The following is a 20,686-nucleotide window of genomic DNA, read 5'->3' on the forward strand; positions in this document are numbered from 1 at the left end:
CTGGCCTCAATCCTCCAGAGACTTATGGCATCCTTAGTTTACAGGTAGCCACCCTGAAGATCTGCTTCCCAGCATAAGACATAAGCCTTGACAGCTGTAGCTCCATATCTGAGACGTCTCCAGGAGTGGGCTGTTCGTATCTCTTGCAGAACCACTGCATCAGGACCTTTTTCTGCTCCGTAGGAAAACCACAGCTACCTCTCCCTGCAAGCCTACTCCAAATGGACTGCAAAAACCTGAGCTAGAAGGTAACAGGAAGAATTCCAAGAAAAAATTGCTAGTAACTGTCTATATTCACTTTTGAGTATTACCCTTCCAAAAAAAATTTCTTCATTTCTTAGATACGACTAGTCATGAAACCAGAGAGAACACTGATGCTGTAGGTGCATCAATCTTGTAAACCATTCCCATACGGAAGAGTACATTCTTCAGTCCTATTGTTGATAACTTCTAAATATGTGCCCTGCTCAGCTGGTGCCTTGAGGCCTGATGGTGATGGCAGCTGCCCCCACCCCCACCTCACCCTTACGTTATAGTTGGGGAATAAAATAAAATGCACATTATTAAATGAATGTTATTGCAGTATAAAATCCTACAAGGACAAGTTTTATGTATGTCTGTATGTAAAAATAGATGTGTATGAGATAGAGAGATATGTGTTTATAAATTACACACACTAAGAAAAATACATATGTATTATATTACAACTATATACATTCATTAGAAAGAAATAGATCAACCCCCGTCAAGGAGACAATGCAGCAGCCATTATCGGTTCTTTGGCATCCAGGAAACGAATGCTATTTTGTGTCTGAAGAGGAGGAAAATCTCAGTATTCCCTTGCTTCTTGAAATTGCTTGTAGTAGTCTTCGTCTGAAGGGTTTTCTGTACACTTCTGCCCGTTGTTTGGAGGCCGTGCTTCATTGTATCGGCTCCAGTCACCTTTGCATATAATCCAAGGTAGAATGTCCACTTTGTAATGGAGTTCTGCTGAGAATTCGATGCTGATCAGGTTTGGTGTACCTGCCCCTTTCCCTCTGGTAATCAGCTGCATATTATCATCATAGCAGCAGTGCTGTGCTGCAAGCGTTGTGCTTTCCAAAGAGAGCATAGAACGGATGCAGTATCGTGCAGTGGGCTTATAGATCTCCAGTTTTTCCTTTGGACCACTTGCATCTTTCCAGCGAAAGTTTTTCCTCTTAATTCGATCATAGATTTCAGCAGTGCTGTACGCAACTTCTCTGGGGTAGGAGCATGGGCAGCTGGGAAGATCATTGACCACTTTGTGCATATATTTCTTCAAGAACTCACTTTTGCAGCTCATCCATCTTTCACAGCTGTCAGTATCTGTTTAAGGGCAGGAAATGGAACCTTAAGATACATTATGCACCATCCCAGTTGTATGATAACAAGTGAGTAAAGCGTAACTGTTCAGCACCAGCGCTTTCCTTAAGAAAGCAAGCACAGTCAAAGCTTACCTCCCTGCCTGCAATGTGTCAATGTGCTGTCTTGTCAGATAAAGAGATCACATGTGCTTTAGAATTTTTTATATTTCTTCTACCTGGCAAATTGTAATTAAGCTGCTGATATCCAAATGCAGCACAAGAGGTGCTATCATGGGTTTACAAGTGACAGTTGAAGAGAAACAGGGAAATCACACTGATTTGATGCCAGTCTCCAGTTCAAACCCCTAGTCCACACACTCACCTTGTAAGAACAGCAGATTCAGATGCTGAAGGATTAAGTTTCTCATGATGCTAGAAATACCAAGATAGCAAGCAAGGCCTGGATTATTTTTTCTGAAGTTTATTATTAAGCCCAATACAGTCTTCCTTTTAACTAACAAATACTATTTTATTTTTGGTCTCCATCTTCCCAAAGAGGCATTTCAAGCAGTTGTACTTCAAACATGGGGACTGACATCTTAGCTGGCAAATGCAGCCAAAAGTGATTCAGATTCTAAAAGGGTATATGTGACATAATATCACAGTGTCTGTACATTGGAAGGATTTAATGGCACCAGGGCCATGACTTATAGCTGGGATTAAAGAGATTTACGGACTAGTAGCATATTTCATACTGGCACTTTATTATTTTGCAGGAGTATTGGAAGAATCCAGTTGCACGTCTCCTACCTAGAACACTACTTTAGATGTCTGTATCATGCTATGGGCTTTAAAAAAAACTCCTGCACATCTTGCTCCACACTTTCTTAACAGGACTCTGGAGTAAGGCAAAGACCTAAAACTCTTGCAGCGAACAATCCTGCAAAATATCTACTTAGTGATACTGTTTTTCTCTCTTTAAGAGTCCTATCCTGGCTGTCATTAGCTGTTGTGCTCTGCCACCATAGGAAGGAGGTGCTGGATTACAATATTTATCCAATTACTCCAGCATCCGTTGTCTAAGAGTGGCCACACTGTGGTTTCATTGGAGGGATGAAATCAGAACATTATAGAGGTTGGGCTGAATTTTAGATAGATCAGTATCAAGTGACAGACGTACCTAAAATGCTTTTATAGTATTTTCCATTTGAGGCTATTTCAGCAAAATGCTAAAGACTGTTTGATTTTTCTCCCTCTGTTAGTGTGGAGCATTACAGCTCTTTTCTGAACTAGGACAGAGAATCACCATTTTATAATGAAAGAAGCACAAAAATTTGCTAAGACTCAAGAGAAGAAAGATTTTATGACACAAGCAAGCTAAGGTTCAGATTGTAAACTTAAGCAAGATTATAAATGGGCATTATTACTCACATTTTTAATGGTAAACTCAAAATCTTTGTCCTGCAGTGAGAGTCAAAACAAGAAAATCTACAGAAGTCTCTTATCTATTACTGAAAGATTGACTAGGCTGCTTACCAACTTCAAACAGTTTGGTAGCATTGAAGTCTTCACTTCCTGCAAGTAAGCTCACTTCTGTGGCAGCTGTCCGGAACGTATCTTCGATCCCTAAGACAAACACATATTAGTGGTGGTGGTGTTTTCCTATTAAAACACAATGCAATCAACTGTCTCCCTGCCACCCTTCCTCCCCAGTTCTGCAAGGTGCTTCTGTAGGCAGGGAAGTAATCTGAGATTGCTGCTGGAGGGAGTGTACATTTAAAAGTATAACAACATATAAAAATATAAAAGGAATCTGTCGTGTTAGGACGATAAAGCATTAGCTTAGCCCAAAGGTTAAAAGTTTCAAGTTTTAGAGTTTAGTTTATATTTAAGCAACAAACTGGTCAGTTATGAACCCAGTGCAGAGACAGCAGGGAGGGAACCAATTTTGTTCTTCCTCTTCCTGATGCAAGGCTTGTCAGCATCTCCCGGTAATTCAGGTAGGAGCTTTACACACACTTCACCAACAGCCAGCTGGTCAGCTTTCTGTGACCAGTGTCTTCTCCAGAGCATGTATCACAAGTGACTGACAAGATAAAAACAAGTGTCCTAATGGAAGCTCTAAAGCCCTGGGTAAAATGGGATGTCTAAAGGAGACAGCCTTTGTGCCACCTTCTAAAACAGAGCAACATGCCTCAAGAGAAGTGAATAAGTTTATATCTGTATGTGGGCAACCATTTTTCACTAAGTACGAGGAAGAATTATGCTATTACAAGACTGGTGCTTGCTGGTCTCTCCCAGTGCTAGGGAGTTGAAAGGTGTGAGTAGGCAAGAAATAAATAACCTCGCTGAGCAATCCCATCCCCCACCACCTACAGCAATCAAATAAAATATCAGGATCTTCCAACAACCTCCAGTTAAGCATTTGCTATCAGTAGAGCGAGACTTGGATTGCCAGAAAATGTATTAATTGATCTTGCCAAAGTAAACATCCTTTCATTGCTGCTTTAGTTTGGCCTGCCTAGCAGCCTAATGTTTCCCTAATGTTTCTGTGCCATGTAGCCTTAAAACAAATGTCTCTTCAAAGAAGCATTTGAACAGGTTTGGGGTTTGTTTTTTTTTTTCCCGCCTCTCAATTGAATTAAAGACCTCCAAAGAGAGCAGAAAGCTCTTTAATATGTGATAACTATATGGGTAATAATGAAGTCTGTTCACCATCCATCTTCTTGCCAATGAACTTTCTCCTGATCTCCTGAACTGGGGCATAATAGTGGCTTGCAAAGCTTCAAAACAGCCTCAGGCTGCTTTTCAATAAAATTGACATAGGGTTTTACCTTAACTCCAGCAGTAGATGCAGAATAATAGATACCCAAGAACCCATTACAAGGCAGTAATTCACTGCTGGAATTATAAACAGCAGAAGCTGAGCTTTGCCCTTGTAATTTTGAAAATGTCAGCACAGCCTCAAAGAGTGAATATATTCTGCTTGATGATTGTTGGGGGTCTGTTATATGACATAATATATTCTTTCAAGTTTGCCCCAGTTTGATGCTAGCTGGTAATAAATACCAGAGAGTATAATTGGGGGCTACATGCTTCCTTCTGGAATTAACCCCTTATTACTGAGGTTTTAGGATGCATGAGAGCATCCAGAAACATTTTTCTCGTGAAGTGCCTAGCAGCCATTACCTTGCAATGGATGCACGCATCTATGTGTGAGGAAGAAACTTCCCTCCAGCTCTCTCACTGAGGCTCCTAAGTCTTCTCTCCAGCATTGCTGACATTTCCCTTCCCATCAAGAAAACCTGACCTCCAGTTGAGGAATTTCTGCCTTTCTGAGCCATTAACTAAACTCAGTGAAATGCATACCACCACAGCATGTGCTTTTATTTGTCTCTGATCAAGGGAAGTAATGAAATTGCACCTATCCCCACGCATTGTGGTAACTACTGCATCACAAACATGCCTAAATCCAAACACACAGCAGCATTTAAAGAACATCATGGGAAAGTTTTCCACAGAAGCTCTAAACTTTTCTTATATAAGTTTGAGTGCTCAGCCCTGCTTTCACAAAGCAAAAACCCCGTGATGGTAAGGACAGCTCTGTTACTGGCATTTAAATGTCAAGGACTGTAGACGGGTAGGAGCTAAGGTAAGGCTCCTTGGCCATATTTTCTGAATACATTCAAGCCAAAACTATACATTCCTTCATCACATTGTGCACAGTTGTTGCAGGATCAAACTTGCTGTTTGATAATTCTCCAAATATCAAGCAACATGTAATGAAACAGAGATGACATTTCCACCTTAATATTGACTTTCTAGGACAGGAAATTTTGTAGCTTAATGCCCAGTGAACCCAGAATCTCTGGAGTGAAACACAAAGCAGTTATTTGAAGTATTTTTTTCTTATGAATACACGTGGAGTCTTAAAGTAACTCTTTATACACTAGATACAAAACTTAAAAGCCATATAACTGGGGGGAAAGCTACTTGTTCACAATACAGGCATGCTTGGTCACTGCACAGCAAAATATGAGCTCACTGAGGTAACAGTCAGCACCACTATTTTGAAATTCTAAAATTGTTACAAATTTGTTTCATGAAAGTAGATTATACCCTTTGGAATACAACATGTCCTGTGCACAAAAATGGCTGCTGTAACCCCAAAAAAGCCTGTATTTGTCTTTTAAGTCCCAGGGAACAGTAGACTGCATCCAGCAGCATATTATTACTAACAAAGAACCTGCCATCATAAATGGCCTTGAGAACCAGCATGTCTCTTCCCACCAAAACTCTTACCTAGTCAGGGAGCAAACGGGCCCTGGGCTTTGTGTGCAGGAGGGCTCACCTCCCCCTCCCTCGACCGCCTCTCCCCCATCCCTTCTGACAGCGGTTCACGTGAACACGGTCGCACCTGGGCAGTTGGGCCTGTCGCAGGACCGTGACTCGGTGGCAGTGCAGGCGTATCCGCAGGACCTTGTCCGCTTCTGATTGCCACTCCCGCAGGTGACACTGCAAAGGGACCACGGGCTCCAGTCTCCCTCACCATCAATATAATCTGTGTAAGAACAAGGATGAGGAAGGAAATGAAGAAACAAAACTCCTACTACCCAAAACTACTGTCTAGTGTTTTTTATTAAGAAGGCAAAACAAGAATGGAATCCAGATGTCTCTACCTGAAGTTCGGGCTAAATGCCAGGCATAAGCCTGCTGTTTAAATGGTTTTCACACTTGATGCTCCTCAGGGAAATGCATGCAACATTATTTGAAAAAATATTTCCTTTCTCTTTTGACCTTTTGGCAGCTGAAAAGCTGGGTCATGAACTAACAGTACACATCTATTCACATAATTTCCCTGTATATAGGAATGTTTTCTGACCACAAACTGATCAGGCACAAGATAAATTAAGTTTTCTTTTTCTTCTTTTCAAAACACACAGCAATAGCACAACAATACTCAGTTAGTTTTTAGGACACAATGAATGTTGGACTATGGGAGGCTGAGGGTCATGCATGAAAATTGCAGTTTTGTTCTTTGGGCCCTTGGAACAGGAAACAGATATTACAGGAATACTGCCACGAATACAGGGAACCACATATTCATCTTGCAATTTGTAGTGTTTCACGTGAACTATTAAATAACATCAAATCTGACTCTTTATTAGCAACAGCCTTCTGAAAATGAAACACTGCTTTATTCTCTTCTGGTAGACAGCCAAGGGCAAATGATACCAAATCCGCATCACCATGGCTCGGTGCCACTGTAAGTATCTAAACCCCTTCAAAACCATCTCCTTTGTTTCCAGTGTTAACTGTTGCACATCCCACCTTGTGAAGGCCACCAAATGGAGTCCATGAACCAATCCCCATTTTCTTGCCTTCCCACTGGCCCCCCCAGCTGCGTGCTGTCTCTCACTAGGGAACATGTGGCTTAATGGATTTCTCTGCAATCTACAGATGTTTAATTGACCCTGTGATCGTAACTTGCAGTGTTTGTTCATTTGGGTTAAACCAGCACTGGCAGCAAAGCAAAACCAGGTTTAGTGACTCTGAGCCAGCCCTGCTTTATAGCTATAGGCTGAACGTGTATGTACAGGCAAGACATAGGGACAGATCCCTGCCTGCACTGGCCTCTGTGCTACACATGATTCCTGCTCTCCTTCCCCCACTGCCATGCTGTCTGTGGGCTTCCTGAGCTGGTTAGCAGAACACGTAACTTGATTTGTACCATATGTAATGACTGATGACAACTCTGTGGGGTGCTATTAAATGTTTATTGCCAGGAGTATGGGAAGGTTATAGATCTCACTTGTAGCAAGCTGCCTAGATATGCATTCCTCATGGCAGGGACCTTATGTGCCTTTCCTCCTTTTCTTACACTGCTGCTGATCAGAAAGCCACCACACTTGTATCAGGTGTCCATGGTGTGATGTGGGTGGGAACATGCCCATTCCTATACTGCCTGTGTGCAAAGACCCACAATGCTGGGGCTTGCCAACAGGCAGGTTCTACAGCAGTCTAAAGAGGCATCTTAGGAAAATGTGATCTGCCCTGTCTCCCTGGCCCTGCTTTCCTTCCCTGCTCTTTTCCAACTCTGATTTTTTTTCTCCTCATAGCTGGCGAGGGAGAGGGAGGGTGAGCAGGTGCAGTGCTTTTCGGCAGGGGCAGGATGAGGGAGATAGAGCCATGAAATGTGTGAGCAGGTCAATTGCTGGAACTAGCATAAAAGCCCCAGATGGGCAGGATCTGCCCCTACATCCTTCTGGCCAAGGCCAATGGCACACCACATTTTAGGTTAGTCAGAAGGCCTAGAGTCTTTTGCAATTAGTAGGGAGCTCTGGTCTATGGCAGAGAGCTCTAGAATAATTTTTAGGCTTACCTACCTAGTGTTTATAGTATACTATGAATCACACAGTATCTACTATTAAATATACCATGTTAGACTTCAGCTGGAGCTCAACCTGTTCTCCCTCCTTTTATAGTTGTAATTCTTACTATTTATTTTCTACCACAATTATTTGTGAAAGCAATTTTGTTTTACCTAAATGAATAACTACCTAATGGTTATAATTCTTGGCAATCAAGTGTGCCCACAAATAAATGCAGGTGCAAAAAGAAGGGATAGACTTCAACCTTCTGGCCACAAAATCTAATACATATGTATGTGTTTAAATACATCTTTCCATGAAAAGTCTCTCTCAATTGTTAAGGCTCTAGGACTTAAAGTTAACCAAAACAGGGGAAAAATAAGAATGAATCAGTGCATGACAGCCACTCTACAGTATCTAGTGAGCGCAACAGAAGTGCCAGGGTAAAAGTACTGCTGCTTTGAAACCCTGCTCTAACTAAAAATCTTCAGTATTTACATACAACTTCAATATGAGAGGCTCTGAGCTACCTGTGAGCACATATTAGTCCACCCCTCTTGAGTCAGTCCCATGTGAATTGTTACAGCCTGTTGGGGCAGTGAATAACTGTAGCTCCTCTGTTTCTAGTTTCTGCAACCGTTTCATACAACAAACTGAAAACAATTGTTTTCACCATGACACGTCTGGAAGAGAATTACACATACAAATACACAATGTTCCTGCTGCATATGCCACTCCCCACACATGCACTAACATAAATTGTGTATCCACCAAATACTACCACGTTTTAGATCTTGATTATTTATCCAATAATTATATTTTAGTTCCCAAACCACTCCATGATTCTAAATTTGTACTTATCCCTACTCTAAAAATAAATATGAAACCTTGTTTCCTTTGTTTTTTAAAAAAAGTACACTTAGGACTAAAAAAAGGTCCTCTTATGGTGTAACTGGTATGATTTTCAAGATTACAGACTTACTAGAGGAATGCAGCTACCACAGTACAGCTTGTGCATCTGCACAGATTTGTATTTAAAAGCTGATGAACAAAAGCCACATGTTGAAAAATTCTGTTTAGCTTGGCCTGCTTTCAGCGATGCCTCACCATTTTCATTTCCCCCAACCTCATTTTTACAATCCCAAGATGCCCATAAGAGGCCTGGAATGCAAACTTACCATATTCTGGCTGCTCCTTGGACTCAAATGTTCGGTGACTGGGTGCATGACTATCCCACCCACCGAGGGGGTTTAGGAAGTTGCTGTCCTCAGTTGTGCTGTCATACTTGTAGTCCTGGTCACCACTGCTCATGCGAGTCAAGGTGGAGGACCTCTGCCACCAGTTTCTCCAGTCAGGTGATGGGACTGGCCAGCTAGGCTTGCTGCTCTCTTTCTGCAGATCTTTGTCTGTCTCGGTGTCGGGGCCATCCACCACTTCAATGGTAACCTGTGGGATTCAAAATAGACCAGTCTGTCCATCAGAATCTCCCCCTAGTCAGTGGGAAACTTACTTTCTATACAGTGAAGACAAATAACTGGTGTTGCCTTGCACAGGGGCTGTGTAATACTGTAGGGTTTGCATGTTGTAAACCATATGTGGATTACTGAGCCCAGAGATATGCAGCTCCTGAGTGATTCCTTCTGCTACCTCTGCTGAATCAGACCTTGGAACAAAGGCTAGGAAAAATCCCACACAAAATAATAACCCATGCTGTGTCTAAAACCTGCCTTATGGGGAAAAGATGTTTAAACCTGAACATATATGACCAGGAAAAAGAAAACCAAATCTGTTACACTAATTACGCTGAGGCCAAATTTGAGGCAAACATGAAGCACACCAGTGTGCAGAGCCTGTTCCAAGGACCTGGACTGACTCAAGACAGGGCTTGGACTGACTCAAGACAGGGCTAAATAAGTCCACAAGTGTGAAGGTGGCAGCCGCAGAGCTCTGCCAGGTTTGCATCTGCCTTGCCCTCTAGTGGCAGCGCAGCCCATCCCCTTGCACCGTCTCCCTGCAGCACCAGCGCTTCATCACACAACGGTGTGGGCTGTCACCACTATGTGAAACCACACTCTGTGGTGATGAAAGCCAGCAGCTCTTTCAACCATCACCGAGTAAGTCACTTGCTGCTAAGCCCTCTGAAGTAGGTCCTCTTTCCATGCTGGAGAGTATAATGATATACAACCTGTTTACAGTTTCTACAGAAGCCCAGAGCCAAGATTCAATGTTTGCTGCCCAATTCCCTCACAGACATCATGAATGTAAATATAATTCTGCATAGGAACTACCCTTGATTACTCCTTTTCTATGCAGAACAATCTGTAATTACGAAACTCATAGGTCAATACTGAGCGTGCATATAGGTGGCTATTTAGGTAGAAATAGGAACTAGTCATCAAAAACCTTGGCTCTGTGAGTCATGCAAGCATAGCACGGCCACAGATAAACCATAAAATGCTCTGATGCTTCATGCTAATGTGGTTCAGTGATTACACTGGACTGGATAAACAACCATAGAATAGAACAGAACAGAACAGAATAGAATAGAATAGAATAGAACAGAATAAGTATATTTTCAGTTGGAAGGGACTTACTGCCTGACCACTTCAGGGCCAACCAAAAGTTAAAGCAATGACACAGAAGTGACTATCAGATATATCTGTATGGAGGTATTCTTCATGCTTTATAGATTTACAAAGCAATCTTTCAAGACAGTACTCCATGAAAATTAGGTTGTGTAAAACAAGGAAAAACAGAATAACATACTATTTTGCTAGACGTAATTTACATGGCTCTATGGATTTCCCTTTTGGACAAAAGGTTTAGAAAACTAAACATAAAATACAAAATTGTATTAAAATACAATTGTTATTAGTAAAATCACAAGACACACACAAGAAAAAGAGAGAAAAGTGTATTGCTGTTCTTCAACTACCTGTGATCCACAGAGGAGTGTGACATAGGAAGCAAAACAGAACTGCTGTCATAGCTTCATAGCTGCAGACAGCTACAGAGACAAGACAATGCCCACACATCCTTTTTTGGAGAAAGGAGATTTTGCATCTATTTCATAGTTTGCATTTGACCATAGACTAAGCCATTGAAATGAAACAACTTTGAGGCTACTAAGAAGCTCCGCTGGGAGTAAAGTGCAAGAGTGAGGTAAAGTGCAATTGTCTGCCTAATGGCATCTTTACACACAAGATATTTTACTCCCAGACTAAATATGGAATTGGAATGATTACTTCATTTAACCTCAGTTTCTACAGACCAAGAATTAAAATGTATTTCATAAGTTTGAAAACATCGGGGTTAGTTCAGAGATTCAAAATTGTTGCATCTATCCAAGCAAAACAGAATTTTCACAATAAGTGAAAGGAAATAGTGTTACTGAGTGGCTACCGCTGTGTACTGCTGGCCAGTTGCAGGGCTTTAGTACTGCCCATGTGAAAATTAGTATGACTCTAGTACTGTAGTGTTTTTAAGACCACATTAACTTTGTAAGCAATGACTCAGAAAAAGGGGAAAAAATAATCTCTCATAAAAGAAGACAGGGAGCACTTGATAATCATTCCATTTGTTTGGTGATCTGTAGTTAACATGATTGTGAATCAGAATGAACTCACATCATTTCAGCCAGGTACAGTTTGAAGAACCATAGGGATTTGATTTAAAATACTTATTCAGGATCCCAAATCAGTTTAAACAAAAGAGGGTTTGTAGGGACAGAGAAACTTCTGTTGGGCCATGCGCTACACTGGGGAAGAGAGGCAGGTGTAACGCATAAACTTCCAGGCTCATGAGACCTCATCAGACCTCCAACAGCACTGCCACTAGCTTACTTTCAAGACATGTCTGTGCAATCAGGTATCCCACTTCAGTCTGTGTTTACTACCAAGGAGGCTTATTACAAAGGCCTTTAAAATGGGGTTTCCAACACACAAGAACTTACCTTGCAACAAAAACCTCTTACATCTGGCTGAGGGCTAGCTAACATGGAGCAAACCGGGAACCCACAACCCACTGGAGTGACCCCATGCCATAGGTAGGCACACTTGTCAGCAGCAGGCAAAATCACATGGTGCTTCTTTCAGTGATACCTGAGCAGGGGGAAGGAATTCTTTCACTCTGTGTCCTTCCTCTCCAGCATGACAGTAACTCAGTTTGTAGTACTACGGTGCTTTGTCACCCATGAACCAGAAAAGAAGTTGGGGCCTGAGACCTTATTCCAATTAATTATCCTTTTGTCTTAAAAGAGGAGAGAGGTCTGGGGAGAGGAGGCCTCAAGAGAGATCCACCCCAGCATAAGTGAGATTTTTTAAATAGTGTCTTTAAGAAATGAACATAACAAAAGCAAAATCCAATGTGGCAGGCTGACACACGCCTATGTTCCTCTCTCTTCTGTTTTAAGCTTTGATTACCAAGTTGTTTGTTTAACATGTGGCAAAAAAACCCCACAGAGTGAAAGAAATTCTATAAAGAATCCTGGGATTGTCTGAACTGCCACTCTCGGAAATTAAAAAAAAGACAACTTCAGTTGAGTCTGGCCCTCCTTGTTTTCAGGGTCTCAGCTACCCTTTGCCCAGCCCCATTTAATGCACCTTCTAGAGGCAGGGAGGAAATCAGTGAGCAATCCTAGTAATCTCTCCATAGTATGACCCACAAGTTAGGGCAGAGATGTGAGAAGAGGCTGCTGCTTTGGGCGAGCAATTGCTCCCCTATCCCAGTGTAAAATTTTGAAAAATCAGCATTCACTGAACTCTTACCAGTACTTACAGATAGCCTTAACAACATTAGCCCATGACTATACAAATATATATTCAGATACATAAACATATATGTGATACACAAACTATCTTGTTTGATCGCTTTCTGTACTGGAGGTTGTTTATAAAAAGGAAAAAATAAATCAGATCTAGAACTAGAGTAATTAAAAATGGGCATTTAAAGCAGCTTTGGAAAAGCCTTCATGCTGTATAACAACTCCAACAAAAACATGTTCTCTCAAAAATGAAAAAATAGACCTAGTTTAGTATTTCTATCTTGGAGACTGTTTTATAGACTTCAGTTTCTCTGTTCTGTTCTTCCAGTGATTACCAAAACTGTAAAGATTATTATATTTTCTTCTCAAGCTTCCCAAAATGTCTGTGGTAACATGGTTCTTGTATAAATCCACAGTAATCTTCAGAAGTATTGATACCTTCATTTATGGTTGTATGAGCTATAAATAAGGATGTTCCTCTAGAAATTGTTAAAAACAATTGGCACAGGTACATTAAAACAACAGATTTGCAGTCAATTTCTGATGAAACAAACGTTATCAAGAACAGATGTCTTGAGACACCAACATCCAATTTTCTCCTGGCCAAAAATATACAGAAGATAAATATTATCCCCGCCTGTTGGAGTGCACAACAAGTTCTGTGTACTTCATCCTGTTTACCAAGACAATGTTTCTGAATTCACTTTAATGGTGTAAACATTGCCCTAAGCAACTGGAAGGTTATGTTTCAGGAAGAACTACATTTGAAATATTGTGCAAGCAGTGCATTCTACAACATCACTATCCTGTTTCCTTCATGCAAACGATGCAAATTTGCAATGCAGAACTTGTCATTCCCTAAAGGTGAGTATGTGCAAGTTAGCATTGAGGTAACTATAAAAGCAGAACAGAAATGAGTTAACTGCAAAACACAGAAATGGTAAACTTAGGTTTACAACACATAACAACTTCAGTTAAAATTAGATCAGCAGTGACACCAATTTTCTTCTGGTTATGTCATGACACCTCACTTAGAACAGTTTTCTGGACTTGATGAAAAGTGAAGGGCCCTTAAAATTTGCTGGGAGCAAAGAAGATAATGTGACTCGAAACCTGAAATTTGTATTTACTGTTGTTCATCCCAGTTGCACTCTCTGATGGACCTAACTGAACCCCAGAATTAAAAATCTGGTCCGAAACCTAGCTCTGGATTTTGCACTCTGTAGCGTCCTCTTGTTACACCACGACATTAATAAATCCATGCAGAAGTAATAACAGCCCTGATACTGAAAGTGGTTTAACCATGGCCCTGTGGCACCCTGCTCTGCCTAGACCAGTCTCTCCAGCTTGCTAAGAGGACTAGCTAGTTCCTGGCATGGCTACACCGCGCTTCTGGTACTGCAGCCAGCTCAGCAAAGCTGGCACACTGACTGGAGAGATGGTCTTGGGAACAGGGAGTTCTCATGGTGCAGACCCAGCCCAAGGACTAAGAAAACGAACATGTGCTCTCTGCTTTACTGGGTCTTAATTTAATGTCAGGGACAATTGCTTTGCTATTACCTTCAACTGTTAAGCCTTAAAGGCATTACAAGACATAAGCACTACTGGATTGGCATAACTGGCGGATATGGCCCACAGGCCTCATGGAGAATGATAAAGACAATACACCATCAAGCAGGTAGCGTTGACTTCTGGCTTAAAATTACTCCTATCAATTATTACCAATCTCATGACACAAAGCAAGGATAACAGTCACAACAGATTTAATCCTATACTGATTTACTTCAGTTTTCCAGGGCACATTAACATGTTTTTAGGACAGGAATCCTACCTAACGCTGCAGTTTCTACTTGGAACCTGTCACTTCATCCACAATGTTTAACATGTCCATCGCAACTGGAACTCACCCAGCTGTGTTTCAGGTATACAGATTGTAAAGCCTGAACAAGATTCAAGTTCTCTGAAGAGCATTAATAGCAACAAAATACCCTTGCCCGACAAACAGTAAGGAGTTTTCCCTTTTCTGCTCATTTGTCATGGTGTCAAGCACTGCTAGAAAAGCAGCAAAGCAGCGGGACAACAGAGAGCAGTGCACTACCTGTTACAGTACACAGCCTGGGTAACCAGGAGTAGGAAGAAAAGGGGAGGGTCGTCAAGTGCAAGAGTTCAGTTGCAAGTTGAAGCATCTGCTCCAAACAGAGGATCAGCTGCAGAGAAGAGCTGAGAGGTTGTAGAAGGCTGTTTGGAACAGATGAGAAAAACCCAGCAGAAATGGAAAATAAGCAGGTTCCTATATACTTTCCACGTGACTTCATTCTGGTACTCAGGGGTAGGAACAATTCTGTCTTACTCTGAATAATAACCCTGCCCAATTACAAGGTCTGCATAGGCATCCCTCGTCTAGTTAGTCAAACGAGTGCAAACAAGTTTACAACACAAAAGAGATTTTCCACTTGTAAAAGGAAATCCAATGATCAGTTTTTGTAATCACCTTCTCATCCAGAAGTCTTCCAGGCATTGACAGAATTGTAAAAGAATAAAACAAAATACCCCAAACCAAACAGCCAGCCATTCCTCAACAGCAGCTACAGCACTCTCAAACAAACAGCGTGGAAGAAATGCTAAAGCATAAAATGCTACTTGAAATGATGGGAGATTTTACACAGCTAGAATGCCACAGAAAGACCAGTAAGTGTCATCCTAGTCTTGACTACTGCAGCTCTGACTTGCTCTGAGGTTTTTCTAGAAGATAGTCTACTATACTTATATTTGATTATCACCTGAAAAATACAGTAGTACCTGGGCACATGTTAATTTTCTGAATTCCTGTGATGGTGTTCTGATAACCACCACTTCCTCCCTGAAAAAGCATTGCTTCTCACAGGAAACCAGAGAAGGAATGGCCATATAGAGAACTCATTAGAGTATCTGTTCGACCTGCTTTTTCAGGCTGTTTTATGTCTGTTTATTAGGTTTTTAAAATTTTCAGGTATAGTTTCCCTTAAAAATGTTATCTTTGGTCTACTCAGGTTTGTACTAGTAGAGGGGGAATAAAAGTTGTTGGTCTTTGAACAGCAAATGTGGCCATTGTGCTAGATTAACTCACACAGGCTTTCTTCTCCTTTCCAACCTCACTGTCCTAGGACTTTAAAAGCACCCCTAGGACTGTAACTTACAGAGCACGAAGCCATTGTGCAAAAAGAAAAATTTATTCTGCTCTCACCTGCCAAACAGCTGATGAGGAATTTCCAAGTCAACAAATGTCATAATTTCCATTCAGGTCAGTATGGTACTGTTTAATAAGCAAGAATTCACTGTAATTGTGTTTTCCCCAAAAGAGTAGGCCACCTTTTACAACCTTTAGGTAAAGAAATAAACTTTAATTGATTCTGTAATGAATTAAAGGGAGTTTTATCTCCATGAGGCTGGACCTGCTGCAGAACTGTCAACCAGGAACACAAAGAACTTTGAATATTCCTATTTATGTACCTAAGTAAGCAGACTACATAAAATGCAGAACTTAGGGAGCCTGTTTCTGAAAGAGATGATCCCTGTGCACAAGAGCTCTAGCATTAATGTTGCCCAACGTTTTCCAGTTTACAGGACTAGGCTTCCCAGTTCTTGGAGTCCAACAAAACTGCTGACATAGTTAGCTGACACATTTCCAAGATCAGGTGGTGGAAAAAGAGGCCATAGCAGAAGCAGTTACTATAAAGACAAGCCAGGGAAATGTTTCCATCTCATTTATCTATTCCAAGGGTCTAAACATTAAATGCTGTTACCAATCAGAGGAGGTTTTTATTTCCTCCTGTCCTCCTCTGAGGTTTACATACTGTTCAAACAATGACATTACACTATTTACCTCATGCCACAATCTGGGGCCCCTATAGCTTCCCTACCTTCCCTTCCTAAGGCTTTCTGGAAGGCTTCTCCTGGCGTGAAGGATGTGTAGAGGTCACCACATGTTGAACAGGTTTACTACCTTGGCCCATCAAGTACTGGACCTGCACTTGATCCAAATCTGTTAGGCTTCTTCTTAACGTTGCAAGCCATCTATGATGTAATGGAGCATCAGCTTGGAGACAGCTTGTTCTTGCCCGATCATGTTGGTCTCTCACCAATAGATCTATTGTATCTTTACGTACATACTTCTTAGATATATCAAAAGGATGGTAATTTTGTGGGCTGGGGGACTGTAAGAAGCCAGGAATTAATTTAACCAGAAAACCAGTTCTATTAGTGTATTGTTTTTGTAAGCACATCTTAGGCAGAACAACATTTCAATTTATTGTTTTGGTTAGAAAAGACTGCTTATTAATGCCAATTTTGCTTTAAGGCTCTGAATTAAAAACAAATAACTCATTTTTTCCTCTTTCTAATCCTTGAAGTTTCAAGATGCAAGTGGCTTGTAAGAGGCCATTCCAAACCCAAGAACAGATTGAGGCATAGCATATAACAAAGTTTCTTGCAGACAACTTTTTTTTTTTTTTTCACTCCAGGCAGCTACTGCAGAAACTAAGTCTCAGTTCCGTACAGAGAACCACATTTTGAACTGAAACTTAACGACTTGTTTTCTTTAAGTTTCTTCTTTCCAGCCTTCCAGTACCTGAAGGGGGCCTACAGGAGAGATGGGGAGGCACTCTTTATCAGGGAGTGTAGTGAGAGGACAAGGGGTATAAGCTGAAAGAGGGTAGATTTAGACTAGACATTAGGAAGAAATTTTTCCCTGTGAGGGTGGTGAGACACTGGAACAGGTTGCCCAGAGAAGCTGTGGATGCCCCATCCCTGGAGGTGTTCAAGGCCAGGCTGGATGAGGCCTTGAGCAACCTGGTCTAGTGGAGGGTGTCCCTGCCCATGGCAGGGGGGTTGGAACGTGATGATCTTTAAGGTCCCTTCCAACCCAAACCATTCTATGATTCTATGATTCTTAGAACCTCTGGGGATGGTTGCATTTTATAATAGCACACCAAAAGAGAATCTGGTCACAAACAAATTTTGCAACAGAGAATTAAAACCAGAATTTAAAATACACACTTTATATCAATGAAGAGAATATGTTCTAAAACAGCAATAGCAAAGATGGCTTTTGTATCATAAATAGGTCTATGCTGATACCCACACTTGCGCAATCAACACTAGTCAAAGAGAAATTCAGAAAAAAATTGAAACCTGTGCATCCACTTAAGACAAAAAGTGTATTAGATATTATAGACATCATATATATATAATACTATATTTAATGTATGTCATGTTATATATGTTCTCTCTTGGTGGTATTGGTGGAGAGACAGAGTGTTCTGACTGCATGTCATGGAAGCCAGGCTGAAAGTTCAGTAAAAGATTTGTCCAGCTCATAAAAAAAAAAATCACCTTAACATAAATTTGTACCTGAATGTTGGGATTCTGCCCGTTGATATCTGCTTTTGACAGGTCAGGGAAGTTTGGGAGATCCAGGAGGAAAGATCTGGGTCCATCTCTTTGCAGGGACGTATGCCCATTTTCCTGCCTGAATCGCTGCTTAGGGAATGGCCGGTGGGCAGCCTGGAGATCAGGATATTCTCTTCTGTCCTCTGGGTTCAGGGTGAAGCTGTCTTCAGGAGAACTGTCATCTGTAGTGAGTGTGTTCTGGGGAAAAAAGCAATGCACTGTAACAACAACTGAGAGAGCGTGCAGTCCTGCCAGTACCCCCGTCTCCAGCTTCCTGACAACGATGGCGGCAGAGTCCGTATAGAAATCCTCACAGCATACAGACCCATGGCTCATCATTGAAACACACAGGATTTATGACTGCTATTTTCTAGGGTGCTCCTGAGTTTGGCATCTGACTCTCACTGAAATATACTTAGTTACAGTCGTGCAAATCTGTAACCACATGACACAAGATAAAACTGGCTTGAGTGCTTAGCTCTTTCAGGTTCCTGTAAATGTTCCAGCCTTGCAGTGAGCACCTACACATTGACACAAGCATCTAACTTAAAGCAAATCTGGAAACATGAAGCTCTGAAGCAAACCCTGGGAAATAAAATTTAAATCACATTAAATGTATCTCTAAAACAGTGAAAGGTATCTTCATTATAAATAACTTTAGTTTCATTTGTTCCAAAGTGGCACAAAAACACTGACTGCTAAGCTCATGTTGAAGTTTATGGTATTAAAAGACCCTACTGCTGAACTGGCAACCTCCTCCACTCTCTCCTCAGTCTGCAACAACTTCCACCTCGTTGTCTGTGTTCTTCACCCAACTTCTCTGGTCTTGAACATCTGAACCTTCCTCCCTCTGGGATCTCATTTTCATGTTTGCCTGATGGTGGAATTGAATTTCACCAAGTAGCGGGTCAGTGGTTAATGCTTTTGTTATTGTTGAGCGTACTTTTGAGTTTTGTAGTATATTACAGCAAGCTGCCTTCGAACCAGTAGCACTGCTGCCACTGCCTTTGACCTCACCAAGGGGAAAGATACATTTAGTATCAAAACACTGGCTCCTTGGGTTAGGACTGACCTGGGGACTCGGGGGAAAAAAACAGCAAAGAAGTCTGGTCTTCTTATGGCTACAAAAGAATGCATGGGGCAGATTCAGCACAGGTCTTGCTTTTGACTCAGCTGAAAAATTTTAGGCTCAAGGTCTTAGTATGACTGCCTGGGGAGCTTTTATTTTCAGTTCATAAAGAGACAGCAAGCATGGAGAGGGTAAATGTTAAAGACCTATCTTTTAAAACAAGCACAATCAAAGTGGAATGGCCGCATGTGGTTCTGGCTCTACTGAAGCATATTTTTGACAGCATTTCTGGTTAAACACACTGGTTAAACGCAATCTCCATCCAGCTCCCCTGTCTCAAATTAAGTGAGCATACCTTTTGCTAAGCTCTCAGACAGATAACAGTTCCAATGCCTTTTCTTTTACTTTGTGTTTATTTGCTTAGAAGGTTCTAAATTGACCTTTGAAGAGATTTTACAATATAATCTGTGTACATTACAGGAAAATACTCTGTGAGTTAAATAAACCAAGATTTAAGAGTCAATGTGGGACTAAGTGAAATAATCTCAAGCAAAAACTAAGGTGATTTTCTCCCCTTCTCACTGCAATGCATTTGTAAGGAGGAAAATCTGATTTAGAAGAATTAATGTTGTCTTGGTATGTTCATGCTCAGAATGGTTACATTTTGAAAGTTCCAAAAGGGTACTTTTATACACCTATCTACAGCACAGATGCAAAAAGTTCATTCTGAATTAGCATAGGTATGCAGTGCTAAAAGTATATGTGCTCTGAACAGTCTGTGCTGCTTGAAGGCTAAACAAGAAGCTTCTCTTTGTTGAAGTAGGACTTTCAGATGCCTTTGCTGGGCCACCCATTAACACACACCTTATTCAAAATAAAGCAGAAAGCAAATCACACCGCAGCAAGCTCTGGGAAGCAAAATTGAGGGCCACTCATCTCACTGTAGGTTCCTTACCCATGTGCTAGTGCTTTAACTTTACACTTTTCAAGCAGAATTTAACTGCAAACTTCTTGGCACATGAGGATTAAATGGCTCCTCTGCTATGCCTGACCAACAACAAGGTGTAATTGTGCTGTTATTAACTTACTTCAGACAGGAACAACAACAAAAAAAAAGGTGGTACTTAACTACTTTTTCCTGGGGTATTATGCCCATAATCTTACCTTTATTAAAAATAAAGTGAGATTTTATTAAAAAATAATAAAATTCTCACATACAATTTCATACTTTCCCTGTTTGCTTGCCACTTCAGGAGCATCCTGATTCTCCATATTAACATACCATACAGCTAGAGCTGGCCAAGGACTTTAGAGACCTACATTAAATTCTCTGATAAGACTCGCGGTGTGATCTTGGCAGGTCATGGTCTGTCTGTGCCTCAGTGGGGATAACAGCACTTCCTCACTATGATGTTTGCAGGGAGCTCAGCAACTACAATAATAAGGGCTATATAAAAAGTTTTTAATAGTGTCAAACAGATGGAATATCACATGGAGTTAGTTAGAAAATTGTCATGGTGAAGTAATGACATCAGGCTGATCAGGCCCACTACCAAGCTGCTTGGGGCTGGGACTGTCATTAATTACAGACTGAATGAGTTGGGGTTGTTTAACGTTAAAAAGAAAAATGGCGGGTGACATGATAACTATGATAACTGTCCTATACCAAAGGCTGCTCCAGCGGGGAAGGGGAGGGAATGCTCTGCATGTTCAGGGTGGACACGATCGGAAG

General features: G+C 41.2%; 1 protein-coding gene across 1 annotated transcript in view; it reads right to left on the minus strand.

Annotated features, from left to right (window-relative positions):
* Window positions 1–681: 681 nt before the first annotated feature.
* Window positions 682–20,686, minus strand: part of LOC104461363 (isthmin-like) — a 27,227-nt gene continuing 7,222 nt past the window's right edge. Inside the window, 6 exon segments of the mRNA XM_010072922.1 lie at window positions 682–1,347; window positions 2,862–2,951; window positions 5,743–5,886; window positions 8,875–9,142; window positions 17,847–18,095; window positions 18,097–18,159. Coding sequence (XP_010071224.1) covers window positions 830–1,347; window positions 2,862–2,951; window positions 5,743–5,886; window positions 8,875–9,142; window positions 17,847–18,095; window positions 18,097–18,159 — 1,332 coding nt within the window. The 3' untranslated portion in view covers window positions 682–829.

The sequence above is a fragment of the Pterocles gutturalis genome, unplaced genomic scaffold, assembly GCF_000699245.1.
Source record: "Pterocles gutturalis isolate BGI_N339 unplaced genomic scaffold, ASM69924v1 scaffold41337, whole genome shotgun sequence".
Classification (NCBI taxonomy): domain Eukaryota; kingdom Metazoa; phylum Chordata; class Aves; order Pterocliformes; family Pteroclidae; genus Pterocles; species Pterocles gutturalis.